The 15532-nt window shown below is 41.1% G+C and overlaps 2 protein-coding genes and 1 long non-coding RNA gene across 3 annotated transcripts in view; 1 reads left to right on the top strand and 2 right to left on the bottom strand.

Moving 5' to 3' along the window:
* LOC306835344 (uncharacterized protein) overlaps positions 1 to 15532 on the bottom strand; it is a 116322-nt gene that overhangs the window by 11836 nt on the left and 88954 nt on the right. The window lies entirely within an intron of this gene.
* LOC306835362 lies at positions 642 to 3549 on the top strand. Its single transcript, XR_013780631.1, has 3 exons — positions 642 to 723; positions 991 to 1030; positions 3366 to 3549. It is a non-coding gene; the product is annotated as an uncharacterized lncRNA (long non-coding RNA).
* pck2 (phosphoenolpyruvate carboxykinase 2 (mitochondrial)) lies at positions 3962 to 15491 on the bottom strand. Its single transcript, XM_079361811.1, has 11 exons — positions 14993 to 15491; positions 9178 to 9390; positions 8876 to 9060; positions 7364 to 7434; positions 7070 to 7205; positions 6733 to 6920; positions 6163 to 6325; positions 5850 to 6065; positions 5533 to 5670; positions 5314 to 5409; positions 3962 to 5230 (listed from the first exon to the last, which is right to left on the bottom strand). Exons 1-11 carry the CDS (start codon positions 15022 to 15024, stop codon positions 4761 to 4763), a joined length of 1908 nt encoding a protein of 635 aa, XP_079217937.1. The 5' UTR covers positions 15025 to 15491; the 3' UTR covers positions 3962 to 4760.

Genomic DNA, 15532 nt, shown 5'->3' with positions numbered 1-15532 from the left:
GTGACACTTGTGTGTCGTGTTCAGGATGTTGAAGGGCTGTGTGTGTATGTGCGTGTTCATATGTCTGTGTGTGTTGGTGGGTAATTACAGTTGTGTTGCAACAGTTACAACTGTCATGTTAAAAATTACTGTAATATTAATGTAACAATAATAATAAAGATGATAACTAGGATTACATTCAATGTTTTGGGAGCAAACAGTTTTGGGGACATTTTGAAGAGAAACTTCTCAAACAATGGTTGATTTTTTTTTCTGTCTTCATTTGCACTGACATGATGGTGGCTGATATGAACCTTTATGTAATTACATAAATATAAAAGAAATGAAAACATATTATGATTGAAACAAGTAGTACCTACTCTAAAGCAGGAACTAAAATATTTCAGAATGAATGAAGTGTGGTGGGGGTCCAACAGTGTCACTGTGGTACTGGATTGGCTCTTCTCCCTCTTGTGCGGGGAGAATATCTACTTTAAAACAAGAGATCAAAAAGGTTCATAGTTCCTGTGGTGCAGAATCAATAAAACAGTTCCTCAAAGTATGACAAAGTTCCTGTGGTCTGAATACGTCTTCTGTCCTTATTACTAATAATACTACCTGAAAGAAAACAAAGATAATGACTCCACTTGTTTTTCACTGAACAGAGAACTCTGATTACGCTCATCTTTGGGGTTCAGCTTTGGGGATCCTTGTCGTAGTCGTCTGCCTCGCTGTCTGTATTTGGTAAGTATCACAAATCTAGTTTGGTCAGGAGATAAATGAGTCATCTGCTGTCTGTGTTTTCCAACAGAAGATCAGTGCCTTTACATTCTTATACAGATGAATACGTCTCCCAAAAGAGGTTTTTATTTTTTAACAAGTTGTTTCCAAACTTTGTTTTAATGTAGAAGTAGCTCCTAATCTGGACTAGTTCATGAAGTCTCTAAAAGCAGCAACAGTATAATTCACCAACACCAGAATAATCATGGTGACATCTCTATTGTCTTTCAGGTGGTTAAAGTCGAAACGTCAAACTCCTCAACAGAACCAGGTGGGAACACACTTAACTTAGTGTTAATATGTGTGTTGACACTGACTGTGTCCTGCTGTGTGAAGGCAAAATGTACACTCTGTTAGAGGTTAGCTGGTTGTGGAAATGTTAGTTGTAGTACCATTTTATTCGATCATTGATTATTTATCTCCATAAATGGGAGATGTCTACACCTGGTTAACCCTTTAACTTCGAACACCCTTCAACACCATTAAAAAACTAAGTTTAAGGCACCAGAGACCCTGTGAGAAATTAACTAGACTTCCAGGAGACAGCAAATGTTCTGAAGAATGAAGGTGAAAGAAAGCCACAGGAGGGCATCCTCTTTCTCAGACAACACCATACAAAATGTAAATGTAATTTGATTATCACAGAGTCACTGTCTCCAGAGGACAGGATACAGGAAACTTCAAATAACTATTGTAATGTAAAGATCACCATTTGTTAAGTGTAAGGTCACCTCCCTCCATCTCTCTGTACTGCATATAAGGACTTGTAATGTAAGGGTTCGGGAGAAGATGCTCTGGCCTCTCCTCCGTGCTGCACGTATTAAAAGAGATCTGATTCAAGCGCCACCGTGAATTTTCTTCTTGAGAATTAGCAACTCTCCACCTCGTAAAAGGAGAATTTTCCACGACAACCCTCACAGAGCTGTTGGGCTATGTGCAAGCCCACGCCAGCCCGCTGCTCTCATCGTCTCGGTATGGCGCGCATTTTGCGGCGTTTCCATAGACTAATCCTGGGAAAGATTCCCAAATAACCGATCCGTACCTTCCCACTTTTTGGGACCCTTCCGTTGGGGTGCCAAGCATGTCGAGCCAACCCGAAAAGGTGGAGCTAAACCCAGCAGTCCGCTGATTGGACGAAAGAATCGGCACTTCCTGTGTGACTATACAGTAAACAAAACTCGGTTTAAACCATTCACAGCTGATTGTTTACATCTGTATTTCTCCTCGAGGCAAACAGCCTTCTCTGAAACAAAGCTGGATTGAGTTTTTGCACAAAAACATCTCATATCAGTGACAGTGTAGATGAACTGCTGGATGTCTTCCATTATTGGTTTTGTTTATGTAGAGTTTTTCTCCTTTGTTGAGTTTATTAGTTAGCTGTTAGCTGCTTTCATATGACGCGATTTACATAGCGCAAATGGGATCAGGCTTAATCGAACCACACCGTAGCAAACTGTACTGATCTGTACCGGTCTGCTGTGTGGAAACGAGGCTTTAAGTCTCTCAGCTGGCCTGGGAACGCCTCGGGGTCCCACCAGAAGAGCTGGTGGAAGGGTCTGGGGTGAGGGAAGTCTGGGCGTCTCTGCTGAAACTGCTGACCCCGCAACTCGGCCCCGGACAAGTGGTGGAAAATTAATGGATGGGTGAAATGTGTTTTCATTTATACTTTCTATTGCAACATCTTTGATCTGGATTTTAACTTGATTTTTGATTTCCCAGTTGTCAAATATGTAACTTTAGTTTTTGTAGCCTCATAACTTCCAACCCTTTCCCTCATATGCAGAAGCTGTTGACTGTCAGGTGTTACAATAGATGATTATAATGTTAGATTGGAAATATGTAAGTTATTGTTAGTTGTTATAGTTGTTATAGTTGTTAAAAAAAAAAGTTTTATATCATGAAAAATCATCTGAATTAGGCTGTGAGATAGTGAATCGTGATAATGCAATAAAAACGTAGAATTCATAAGATTTTAACAATTTTAATTAAAGAGTCTAAATTAATATATTAAAGGGCATATTAATTGAAATGTCATAATGAAAAGAACTTCTTTTCAATAAAAACTTTTTATTCAATCACTAATAATAATTTGGATTTCAAATATTTTCTTCTTAGTGTATTCATTTTATTAGTCATTTTTTTAATGTCATGAAATTTGAATTCTTTATTTGGGGACCTTAAGCAGATATGAGATAAGATTAATTAATTACAAATCCAGTAATTAATTAGATTAATTTTTTTAATCGCCTGACAGCACTAGTGGTAATGTAATTTGAAATTTTAGATTGAATAATATGCAGCGTCCAAAAAAATTTATCTTGATATCTTGAAACTTGATTTTTGAGTTCCCAGTTGCCAATAATGTATTTTTATTTTTTGCATACTCATAACTCTTTAAACCCTTTCCCTCATATGCAGAGGCTGCTCTTACAAATTATTTATCTTTAGTGACTGTCAGGTGTTACAATAGATGACTATTATGTTAGATTGCAAGAATATAAGTTATTGTTAGTTATTGAGATTAAATAAAAATCAATCCCTGGTGGACTCTCTTCAGAAGTTTTATCACTCAGGGAAACATGTGACGTTTCCTTCTTTGATTTCAGAGTCAAAGAGATGGCCATGTGGTGGCTCTTCATCAACCACCGACTGAAACAGAGGAAACCATCCATTACGGGGAGATCGACTTTTCAGTGCGGAGACCTGAGCGGCTCTCTGTCTCAGTGCAGGACAGTGGACAGCAGCAGGAGACACTGTATGCACAGGTCAAAGTGTCCAAGCCAGCAAGCAACCGAGCACAGCCTGTTGACAGCTCAGATGACATCTACGCTCAAGTCAAGAAAAAATGAGTGGATTTAAAGCATTTCATGAAGTTTCATAATATAACTTGGTTTTCTTTTCTGCTTATCACAGCTCATGTTTTATCTAATCTTGTTGCTGTGGATGTAATATTCAGCCTCTTATATATGTGTAAAGATCCAGAAGTCTATAAGCCACTTAATGGTTTATAGTAAACTAAGCACAATCAGTTTTAATCCACATTTACTTCATTGTGTTACCTTTTAATTTAAATGTTTTTTTAAGTTTTTTAACGAGGCATGTTAAATCTCCATCACTTCTCTTTTATTTCCATTTTCTTACCTTGTTTGTTTGCCATGTTTTCATTTGTACTTTAAAAAAAAGCTTTAAAAAAATCAGTGTCTGCTTTTAAAGATATTTATTCATTGCACTGTCATAAAAACCTTAAAAATACCTAATAATCTCAATCGCACTTATTGGTCCAACATTTTATATTTCTGTGTAAACATCACCTGAAATCAAAGAATGTAATCACAAATATTACAAAAGTGGCTAAATAGATTATGCATAGTATTCCTGGGCATGTGATTTAATTTACTGACTACTCACAGGACTTTCTGTTTATGTAAATATCAAAAGTATTCTGTTAAACTTTTAATAAAGTATAATAAAAGAACTGATGCTTCAATTCATTTAAAATCTTTTGGGTAAATAAAATGTTAAAAACTCCTCTGTCAGAACTTTGCTAAATCTTTGGGTATTAGCCTGTAAACATTAGAGGTGTAGAGACTGTATTGCTAAAGGTCACAAAGGCACTACAGAGCCATGCTGACTGGGCTTTTGGACAATGTCAGGTTATGTGAGAGAATAGAGGTAGATGTGCTTCTCTTAATGACAAAGTTGAACAACTACAAACAAATATAACCTTCATGTTGCAAAGCAAACCTGTCCCTCTGTGTTGCAGCACTAATGTCAAGTAGTGTCAATGTGTAGGATCTGCATCGTAGATTATTTTCACTAAAATCACTGACGGTGTTCACAGAGACACAATATCTCTCTGGCTTTTCCTGAACTGGATTATTATTCTTTTTTAAACTTCTCTGTGTATGTGAACTCAGCCAGTGACTCTGATTGCAGCCTGATGGTCTAAATCATGAGTCATCAGTGAACTGTTTCTGGATGGACTTCATGTTAGCAGGTTTTTAATTGTGCACTCTGTCCTCCAGAGCCTTCAGCTCAGCCTCCACCTGAGCTGGCAGATCAGCTCCAACCTGCTGACTGAAGTAAGCTCTCAGCTCTTTTGTCTCCTTCTGCCAGAAAGGCACCGGCACATCAAACAGAGCACCCATATCCACGTTGCCACTCAGACCTTTAGTGTCGATGGCGCCATCTACTGGCAGCCAGCCGATAATGCTCTTCTTGGCTGCTTCATTCTCACTCTCCCTGCCGCAGCGCTTGAAGATCCACTCCAGTACGCGGGCGTTTTCGCCAAAGCCGGGCCAGAGGAAGGCGCCAGTCGCGGGGTCCTTTCTGAACCAGTTAACATGGAAGATCTTGGGCAAATGAGTGGGGGCCTTCCTGCGCTCCATGCTCAACCAGTGAGAGAGGTAGTCACCAAAGTTGTAACCGAAGAAAGGACGCATGGCAAAGGGGTCATGCATGATGACCTTTCCTGAAGGAAACATGACATACTTTAGCAGTTTTTCTGTTTTCAAAGAACAACTGTAAAACAAGACGATTTGTGTGAGGTTGTACCTTGATGCTCAGCAGCTGCCGTGGCCTCTGACCTCATGGCTGCTCCAACAAAGACTCCGTGTTGCCAGTTGAAGGACTCATAGACCAGAGGAACTCCTGTGACAGCACAAACAATCTGAGGCAGGAAGGTGCTGCTATGCTAATTCATTAAAGTGCTATCACAGCAGCTCGCCTTTTTTTGAAGTCAGTCATAACACAGAAGAAGATATCAGCACCCACCTTCTGGCCTCCTGCCTCCAAAAATAATGGCATCAATGGGCACGCCCTCCTCACTCTCCCACTGGGGGTCGATGATTGGACACTGAGACGCCGGAGCACAGAAGCGGGAATTGGGGTGGGCACACGGAGTTGAGCTTCCTTTAAATGGAGAGGAGACCAGTTTTCTTTTGTGAACTTGTAAATATTTATACCACAGTTCAAACTTGAAGGTACATGCAAACACTGTGGCTGATCAACTGATTGCTCATGTTCATTTCATTGATTTATATAGAACAAGTCAGTTATGAAACAAATGAACAACCTGAACCTGATGTTACCTTTCTTCCAGGTTTTGCCGTGCCAGTCTGTGAGAGAGATCCCAGCTGCAGGGGGGTCAAGGCCTTCCCACCACACTCCCCCGTCACTGGTCTCCCCAACGTTCGTGAACACAGTGTTTTTGGCAATGGTGGCCATGGCGTAGGGGTTGGTCTTATCTGAGGTGCCGGGAGCCACACCGAAGAAGCCATTCTCTGGGTTGATAGCTCTCAGTTTACCTGCAGAGACATCGTGGAAGATGTACGAGGATTCACTACACTCCCTCTGGAGTAACAAAGGAATTCTATTTGTGAACGCCATCCCCTTCCCTCTCACCTTGACTGTCAAACTTCATCCATGCAATGTCATCGCCGACACATTCAACCTTCCAGCCTGGCAGGGACGGTTTCATCATGGCTAAGTTGGTTTTCCCGCAAGCGCTGGGGAAGGCTGCTGCCACGTACCGCTTGACACCCTGAGGGTTCGTAATACCCAGGATCTAAAGAGGAGGAGGAGAGTGTGTATAAAAATGTAGAACAACGACTAATGTCTAGAACTGCTCCTATTGTAGAGTCTTCAGAAAAATGTTTGATTGTGTAAGTTGTGGTCACAAATTAATGTTCTCCAGTTTTGATATAATGAAGACTTAAAAGTTTTCTATTTGGGTTATCAGTCGAGGCAACTCAAATCCCGATGCGGGACCAAAATGTGGAAGTTGGTCTGGTAGCTGGAGAGGTGCCAGACCACTACTCGAGCACTGTTGAGTAGCCCTTGAGCAAGGCACCAAACCCCCACCGGCTCAGGGGGCTTCTGCCGCCACCACACCAATCTCTCCACTAATGCATATCCACAGGCCGTGTTTGTGCATGACCCAATAAATCACGAGGGCAGCATCATTTGACTCACTAGCATGTGTTCAGCCAGCCAACCCTCATCCTTGGCAATGCGAGATGCGATGCGGAGGGCAAAACACTTCTTCCCCAGGAGAGAGTTTCCTCCGTAGCCACTGCCAAAGGACATGATCCGTCTGGCGTCGGGGAGGTGAGATATCAGCACCTGCTCTGGGTTACAGGGCCACGAGTTTACCAGAGGAGCTGGAGAGGAGACAGACAGACAGGAATGAGTGAAGAGAGGAATTTAGTGTTGGTGAAATGCAATGATGAGGAAACGGGAGATACAGCAGAGAGGGGGTGAGGTAAAGTAAACGTTGCCTGAAGTTGTTTCAGGCTCTTGGATTTTGTACCCTTCAGCGGTAAAGGTCTTCCCAAAGAGTGCTGACAGCGGACAAACTCTGCTCCTTCGGCCAGTCTATTCAGGACAGGAGCGCCCATACGCGTCATGATCCCCATACTGGCTACAACATATGGCGAGTCAGTCACCTTATAGGAGAACAACATGCTGTTAACACTCATTCACAGTGTGGAGAACTAAATCAATTACACCTAGAAACATGTGCATGGTTTGTAAAGTGAAACTGTCAAAGTTTAGTAAGTTACTGCATTTCTGAGCATCAAGTGTTGAGAAGTGTGCTTCTTACCTGGACACCATATTTAGTCAGACTGGAGCCCACAGGACCCATACTGAAGGGGATCACATACATGGTGCGACCTGCAGAGAGGAAACAGAGGCAAGAATACATGAATGTCTGTTCACACTTCAGCAGAATAGTGTTTAACAAAAGCTGACAACAGGCTCCTATACTGCTGAGAAAGAAGATGTTTTTACTCAAAGGTTCACAATGCAGGATTTGGACACAGTTAGAAGTAAGGAGCAACGAGACAGTCCCTTCTCTGGTTTGCAAAGAGACACAGGCAGAACATCGTTTCCCTGCTACTCAACAGTCGGTCAGGCTAAAATAAAAAGTAGGACGACTTCTCAGAACAACCAACAAATAAAAAACTTTAATTAGTTTAATCCAATATACAGCATTTTTTCACTTTTTTGATTTAACTGTTTACCTTTCTCAGTACAAGTCATGTTGACTTTAATTGTGTTTTGTATATAAAGAAATTGTTCCAGGGGGCTCCACATTATACTGACAGACATCTTTCTGCTGCATCTTAGCACCGAAAAACAGAAAGAGAGAGAGAGAGAGAGAGAGAGAGAGAGAGAGAGATACACAAGGACGAGAGAAAAGGATGAAGAAGTAGAAACCTCCAAACTGAGAAATGTTCAAATCCTCTCATTTATTCACAGATCAGTTATTTATTTATTTTTTAAAAACAGCAGCATAAGTTTGTTTTATTTTTAACGTTGAAATATCAAACAGACACAAAAGGAGTGTGAGTTCTGTGGGGTAAGTCATAGAAATGTCGTTTTTATATTCTCAAGCGTCAGAATATAAAACACAAAATGTGTCTGTAACACGGTAACTCTTTCATGACAAAACATCCGATCTCATTCATATATTATTATATACCTTCTTAAAGTATCAACATATTTTTGTGTAATAACTTAAAGGGATACTTCACCCATTTACATGAAGCTGTGTATCATTAGAAACATGGTAGCAGCGTTGAATGGTAGTGAGTCCAGCCCTCATTTTGCCCTGGAAGTTTTCTTCATGTGATGCAATATGACGCTTTTTGCATCACATGAAGAAAACTTCCAGGGCAAAATGAGGGCTGGACTCACGACCATTCAACGCTGCTACCATGTTTCTAATGATCCACAGCTTCATGCAAATGGGTGAAGTATCCCTTTAAACTTTGATGGGCTTAGTGGGAGACTGGACGGTAAGGGGTTCGATCCCCAGCTCCAGCATCGGTGAGGAAGACCCTTAACCCTGAACTGTCCTGCTGTATGGTCAGCCGTGTATTAATGTGAATGTGTGTGAATAGGATTATAAACACTTTACATAGAAGCTTCTGCCGTCAGTGTGTGAATGTGTAAATGTGACCTGCGGTGTTAAACTGCTCTGAGCAGTCAGAAGACTGCTGTATAGCAGTGTGCTATACAAGCTCCAGCCCATTTAGCATTTCCTCTGATGGGTTCAAAGAAAAAGGCTGATGTGTCTCCTGGCAACAAAAACAAGGAACCTGCATTTCACCTGCCATGCAGCCAGGGAAACGCTCCGCTCGGGCCTTCTGCCAGTCTGACTCGCTCATCCAGCTGCCCAGCTGGCTCTTCACTCCCCCAGCAGGAATGGGGATAGTGTCTCTCTGGTTCTTGGTCACAATCACAGTCTTGCTTTCCACCCGAGCAACATCTTTTGGGTCTGTACGCGCCAACCAACTGAAAAAGAGCATCATAGACTTTAGAAGAACATTTGTTGGCTTTGAAGCCGTCCCTCACTGACTCTACGCATGTGTGTGTGTGTGTAAATACAAGTGAACAGATTCAAGCTGTTACCAGTTCTCATATTTGGGAAGCCTCTTGACCATCCCTTCCTTCTCCATACCCGCCAGGATGTTGGCTGTTTCCTCTGGAGTCCCCGTCACCACATGCACGTTAGCGGGCTTACACTCATCCACTGCTCCCTTCACAAACTCAGCTACTGCTGGAGGCAGCGAAGGGATGGAGGCCAGGGAGCGAATCCCAACACTTGATCCGACAGCTCCATGTCTGAAAGAGAAGATATATCAGATACTCCAGTGGTGTTTTTCTTCCTGGAATAATTTCAGTGATTTTGAACTTTTTATAGTGATTCTAAATCACTGATTTTTTTAAATGTATCTTTTCTTTCCTCTGTCATGATGCTTTTGATGTCTTGTGTAAAGCACTTTGAATTGCCTTGTTATTGAAATGTGCTATATAAAGAAACTTGCCTTGCCTTGTACTATACTATTCAAGCAGCTGTCATTTTCATTTGGAAGAGCAGCACAGATAGTCACATTGGCTTGGAGTTGAGTTGATTATAACTCGACACAAACAAACCTGACTCACTCATCTATAATTCAGAGAAGTGCATTCTTTTACCAAATTATTTTCCTGTGCGACCTGCTACACAAGTTCTTCCCTAATAACAGAGTGCAACTCCTGTCTATCGTTTACATGATATTAAAGTAGAACATCATCAACTCTAACTAGCATTAGCAATAAGATGGAAACAATTAAAACATTAGATTTAGAGAACGCATAGAAGTTCCTTTAATCCATCCAACCAGTCCAGTCTCAGCTGTTCTTACACACATCTTACTCACATCCCTGATAAAGAAGTTTTAAACCCACTTAGCTGTTTGAAAATCATTATAAACCTCAGCGTACTTGTTCTGTGTTTCTGCACTACAGGGTTACAGTAATCATATCATACTACTGAATACTCGCCAATTGAACAAATAATACAAATCAGGGGCAGATTTGACTTTTGATTACATGTTTTTGAATGACACAGACAGACAGACAGACAGACAGACAGACAGACAGACAGACAGACAGACAGACAGACAGACAGACAGACAGACAGACAGACAGACAGACAGACAGACAGACAGACAGACAGACAGACAGACAGACACAGTTATTTAACCAAATGATTCAGTTGACTAAAATATTTTCTATTTTTGTCAACTAAAGTGGTATGCCATTTTACTCAGTGAGTAACTGACTAAATTAAATTCATAACAAATGACTAATATCAGACTAAATATAAAGGACATTTGTGACTCATGACTATGGATAAATTATAAAATGGAATGAAGATTAACCCGTAGCACCACAGGGCTCACTATGAGTCTGGGTGTGCTCTGGAGTGTGAGAGAGTAAACTATACAACAAAGAGTATGAACTGATCTTCTTGTTAAGTATCCTTATATAACTTTAGTTTGGATTTGGCTTTACTTCAAACAGTCTGATTGATTCATCTTATCAGGGGAAAAGTTCACATTTTGCTTTGAATCCCAAACCGTCTTTATACGACGGAAACTAATAGAGTCCAAAAATCAGTGGAAGAGCAAAAAAAGGGCACATGGTCTTTTTGTGACAGTAACACATACGGGGCGAGCCTGTTGTTTCCTAGAGGCATGATATTCAAACTGCACGAGTCACTGAGAGGGCTGCTGTTGAAACACAAGCCTGTGTGTGTGTTCCCCCTTTCTGTCCTTACCATGGTCTCATGGAATAGACAATCTGTGTGTGTGTGTGTGTGTGTGTGTGTGTGTGTGTGTGTGTGTGTGTGTGTGTGTGTGTGTGTGTGTGTGTTGGTATTGTTGTTTTCTCTTTGTAGAAAGTGAAAATGACCCCAGATGACCCTTTTAAAAAATGCATTGTTCATCATCCTGTATCCTGAAACGAGAGGCCCACAGACACCAGTGCAAAAATGATTATCTGAGTGATTTAAAAGTCGTTTCAACCATACAGTCCTTTTCCGCCCCACACTGCAAAACCAGTGGCTCAATTTGACTGGAAACACCAACCACACTCTTCTACTTAGTCGTTTCAAAAATAGTGACAGGCTGTTCAAGCATGTGACTCCCAATTTACTCCATCAAGTATGTCATTAAACACAGACACTTGTACACGTGATCTGTAGCCATGTACACGTAGGAGGCATAAATCGTGGACAGACTTGAATAGTAGGGTCAGCACTGACACAAAAGTTTTAAATGCCAATTTAGGAATCATCTGGTCTCATAAATGATAGATAGTTTCCATTCTGAACACTGGGTCAAAGTAACAAGGGAGATCACGTACTTACATCCAAGAGCCCTGTGTCTCCTTACTGTTAAGACACAAAAGTGGCCTCATCATGACTTCTTATTGTACATAGAAGACTGCTGTTGGATATGTAAACGTGTGTGTGGATACTTATTGGGGGCAGGTATGTCTTAGGTTAGGCTATGATTGGCTATGATGTAATCTGGCTTTATTAGCTCTAAAGAATATTGTGTATGTATGAATTGTGTATTGTATTGTTTGTATGGTTTCCTACTCTATCCACTGCCTTATCACCTGAAGGTGTTGATGGTTAGTTTAAAGCTCATGTTCTAAAGAAGCTTAGACCCAGCTCAGTTATTAAGGCTCAAAGTCTAGTCTTGACTAAAAAACATAGCCATTGCTGAAAAAAATAACAGTTCCTTAATCTACCACTTGAGGTGTTTAAAAAAAAAAAAAGTCCAGAAAGAGTAAAAACTACATTTCCCTACTGTACGGCAGGAACAAGTATGTTCAGAAAAAAACTATTAAAAGAGTCATCCATTGTTTGAATTAAAATGTCTCAAAAGCTGTCTGAGGCTTTTCCTTTTGAAGTCGAGCACAGATGTCACGCGCATTCATCAGGTTGAATGTCATCATATTAAGAACAAACTAATGACATAGCAATCAGACTTTGCTGTTGTCAGTTTTCTATGCCCATTAGCAGATGTTAGCTTGCTGTCAGGGAACTTTTGAAAGATTTAATTTGGGGCTTTTTGCCTTTATTTGATAAAGTCCAGGAAACGGGAGATCGAGGGGGAAGGACATAGGAGCCACGGCCTGCTTGGAGGGCTATAGCTTATTAAATAGGGCGCAACCTAACCAGAGGCCATCTCCACTCAGATGCTAACATTTTAAAGATTATAAATTGATTCACTGACTATTACTACAATTAGTTAGATACAGTGGATTGTGTTAGATTGTTTGTGAGGATACTGTGAGTTACTTGTCACAATTAAGCCAACAACAATCCTGAATCCTATGTGAGGACGATAAAAATGCCAGAGGAAATCAAAACGTTTTATCAGATGAGGAGGCAGAGGAGCCGAGTTTGAGGAGTCAAATACAACGATCAGATAAGTTATCTTTATTGTCACTGTACAGGGACAACCAAAAACGGTTGGAGCAAACACGAGACAGCTCTGTGCTGGAAGCTGTTCCGGAAAAAAACATTGAATATTGAATTATAAACCATTTAAGATGAAGAAGACAGATAAACTTTATCGATCCTGTGAGCAATTGCATTCCCTGTTATTGAGACATGCTACACACACACACACACACACACACACACACACACACACACACACACACACACACACACACACACACACTACACAGACATGCACATTGCTACATGGTCTGCACGAGGACTTTAACTGGCAATGCTCCGGTTCCCATCCCAAGTCTCTTTCTAACTGTTCAAAGTAGCAAGCCCCGACTTCACATGCTTGGTGCCTCTGATTGGACGTAGCATCTTAAAGAAGTTATTGTCTTGTCGATAACCCTCGAAAAAGTATCTCAACAAAGAGCTTCAAAACAAATCCACATGTTCAAAGCGGTCACGTGCTGCAAAGCTAAAAAGGAATTAGCTGAAGGGGGATTTGAAATTGACCTAAAGCCCCAGAGAACAGGAACTTCTTTTTTCTTATCTGCTTGATTTGATGAACCAATCTTCCAACAGCAATGAAACAGTCTCTTTCCTGAACACACTCAATCAATTAGTTCTACCGTTGCTTCCAATCATTGATCCATCACGCCCAAAATTACTTCAACTATTTGGGTGATGTTCTACATTTTCTCTCGTGCGATTACAATTTGGAGAAGAGAGGAGATGGACTAACCTCTCAACAATAGAAAGAAGCAGATTTAAAAGAAACGGAAAAAGATTAATTAAATTGGTTAAAAAGATTGAGAAGAAAAATAAGTAAAATGCTTTCATCTTAGAAAAGTAAAAAACAAGGTTAAGTCTTCAAACAGACAAGTCTTCAAACAGAAAACTTCTGGATATATTCCTCAACACACAAGCAGCCACATAAATGCACACAAGACAATGAAGAGCAGGCGAACAGGAGGTGATGTTCATCAGTTTTGGACAGGAAGCGTCAGTTCTACGTCTCAGAATTAAAAAAGAAATGCTGCATTTAAAAGATGATGACGTTTAATCTCAGTTATCCCCCATTTCTCCCCCCACCCCCCCAAATCTAAAGAGGCCAAACATGGCCTTTCACAAATAAGACTGATAAACTCTGAAGAGGATTAAAACACAGAATATCATCTGTTTCAAAGGATGTACATTTTTAAATATTCAAATGAGGACCAGGTAAAAGCTGTGAAGGTGGACATGACTGTCTGTGTCTGGCTTTTATAGCTGAACAGATTTTTCTCAAACACACCTCCAATTCAGCAAGCCAATCCTCATACACCACAACTAGACATGCCCCCCCCCCCCCCCCCCCCCCCCCCCCCCAGATAGATCCTGGACTACAGTCTCTTCGGGGCAGAGTCTACACATGAAGCAAAGAGCAGCTAGTGTTATTTCTCTTAATATGCCCACGTGCTGCGTTCATTGAAGGAGCAAGTACACAGAGGGAAAAACACGGAGCATGCTCCAGGACGTTCAGGCAAACAGAGGAGGGATGACGTTCACAATCTCTCAAGCAGAAGTACAAACAAGTTGCAAAGGATCATGGGCCTGAGTATAGCTCACATGCCTCAAAGCAATGTGTCAGTCACTGGCAAACACATGCATCCTAAAGGCAAAATGAAAAGCAAACACACAATGCCGCGGAGTGCTCACATAGGCTCCAGGATCGCTGTGTGAAGGGGCGTCATCACAAAGCCTGGAGGGACACGAGTATTAAAGAGAAGGCGAAAAGATGACCCTTCTTTAGAATAAATCACTACGACTGTGCCATATTTGAATCTATAAGCACTCAAAGAATGTGATCTGCTCAAAGGCCTCTCTCTGAGATCAAGTCGGACAAGTTTCAAGCTGCCAGACTTGAGTTAACAAGTGTGTAACGATATGATCTGTACAATTACTCTTACTCCTGGAGCAAATATAAGGAAAATACACCTTTAGAGTCAGTTACAAGTAAATGCTGGGTTGGAGCCACAGGTCAGATCTGATAGGAAAAGACGTGTATCATATTTATTGTGAAATGAAGGGTCAGATTTGGAGGTAAAGCTCGATGAACACGAAAATAAATTCAATTTTCAACAAAAAAAAAAGGAAAAGAAAAGAAAAATAGACAGAGAGGTTGTTTCTGATAAGGCATCAAGTTGTCCATGATAGGCTATTTGTATCAAATACAATTCAATTAAAAAATGTCCTACATGAATTGTTATCCATTTATAACACTTAACCTCAACCGAGGAATAACCATTTCATATAATATTCTGAGTGAAACAATACAAAAGATATGTTTGTATTTCAAATTAGTCTACATCCAAAAAAAAAAGCTGAAGTGGGCTACAATGTTACAAGTTAACATTCAAGCCGTCAGTCACACAAAAACTACCTCTTACTTACCTTCGTAAGACTCCGAGCAACAGGCACGACATCTTGGGTGCAGAAATACAGCTCGCTTCTACAAATGAGGAGAGTTGAAAATGCACATGGAGGTGATGTGAGGAGGTGAGGAGCTGCAGTGTATCTGTGCTCCGAGGGGACCTTGCACTTTGCACAACGTGTACATTTACACAGGACACACTTTGATGTAACCTGCTGTCCCGCTGCACAACGACTACAGAGTGCACACAACTTCCCAGGCAGTCATCAAACTCCTCACACGCTTTGTTGCTTTCTAAAGTCAAACCCTCCCGTCAGCTTTAACACTCAGAAAGTTTAACTTCTCCACAAGTCATGTCCATTCTGTTGTGTTGTCTCTCCTCCGGGCCGATCGACTGCTTCTGACTCTCTCCGGTTATGCCCTTCCTTCCTCTCTCTCTCTCTCTCTCTCTCTCTCTCTCTCTCTCTCTCTCTCTCTCTTTCTATCGGATGATGCAAGCTCCCAGAGTTCCTGCACCACCGAGCACATTTAGCACAAGACGGATTTGACACAACCCGGAA

This window comes from Symphodus melops (genome assembly GCF_947650265.1).
Source record: "Symphodus melops genome assembly, chromosome: 14".
NCBI lineage: Eukaryota > Metazoa > Chordata > Actinopteri > Labriformes > Labridae > Symphodus > Symphodus melops.
Note: the sequence above shows the minus strand (reverse complement) of the source record. Positions and strands in the feature narration are given on the sequence as shown.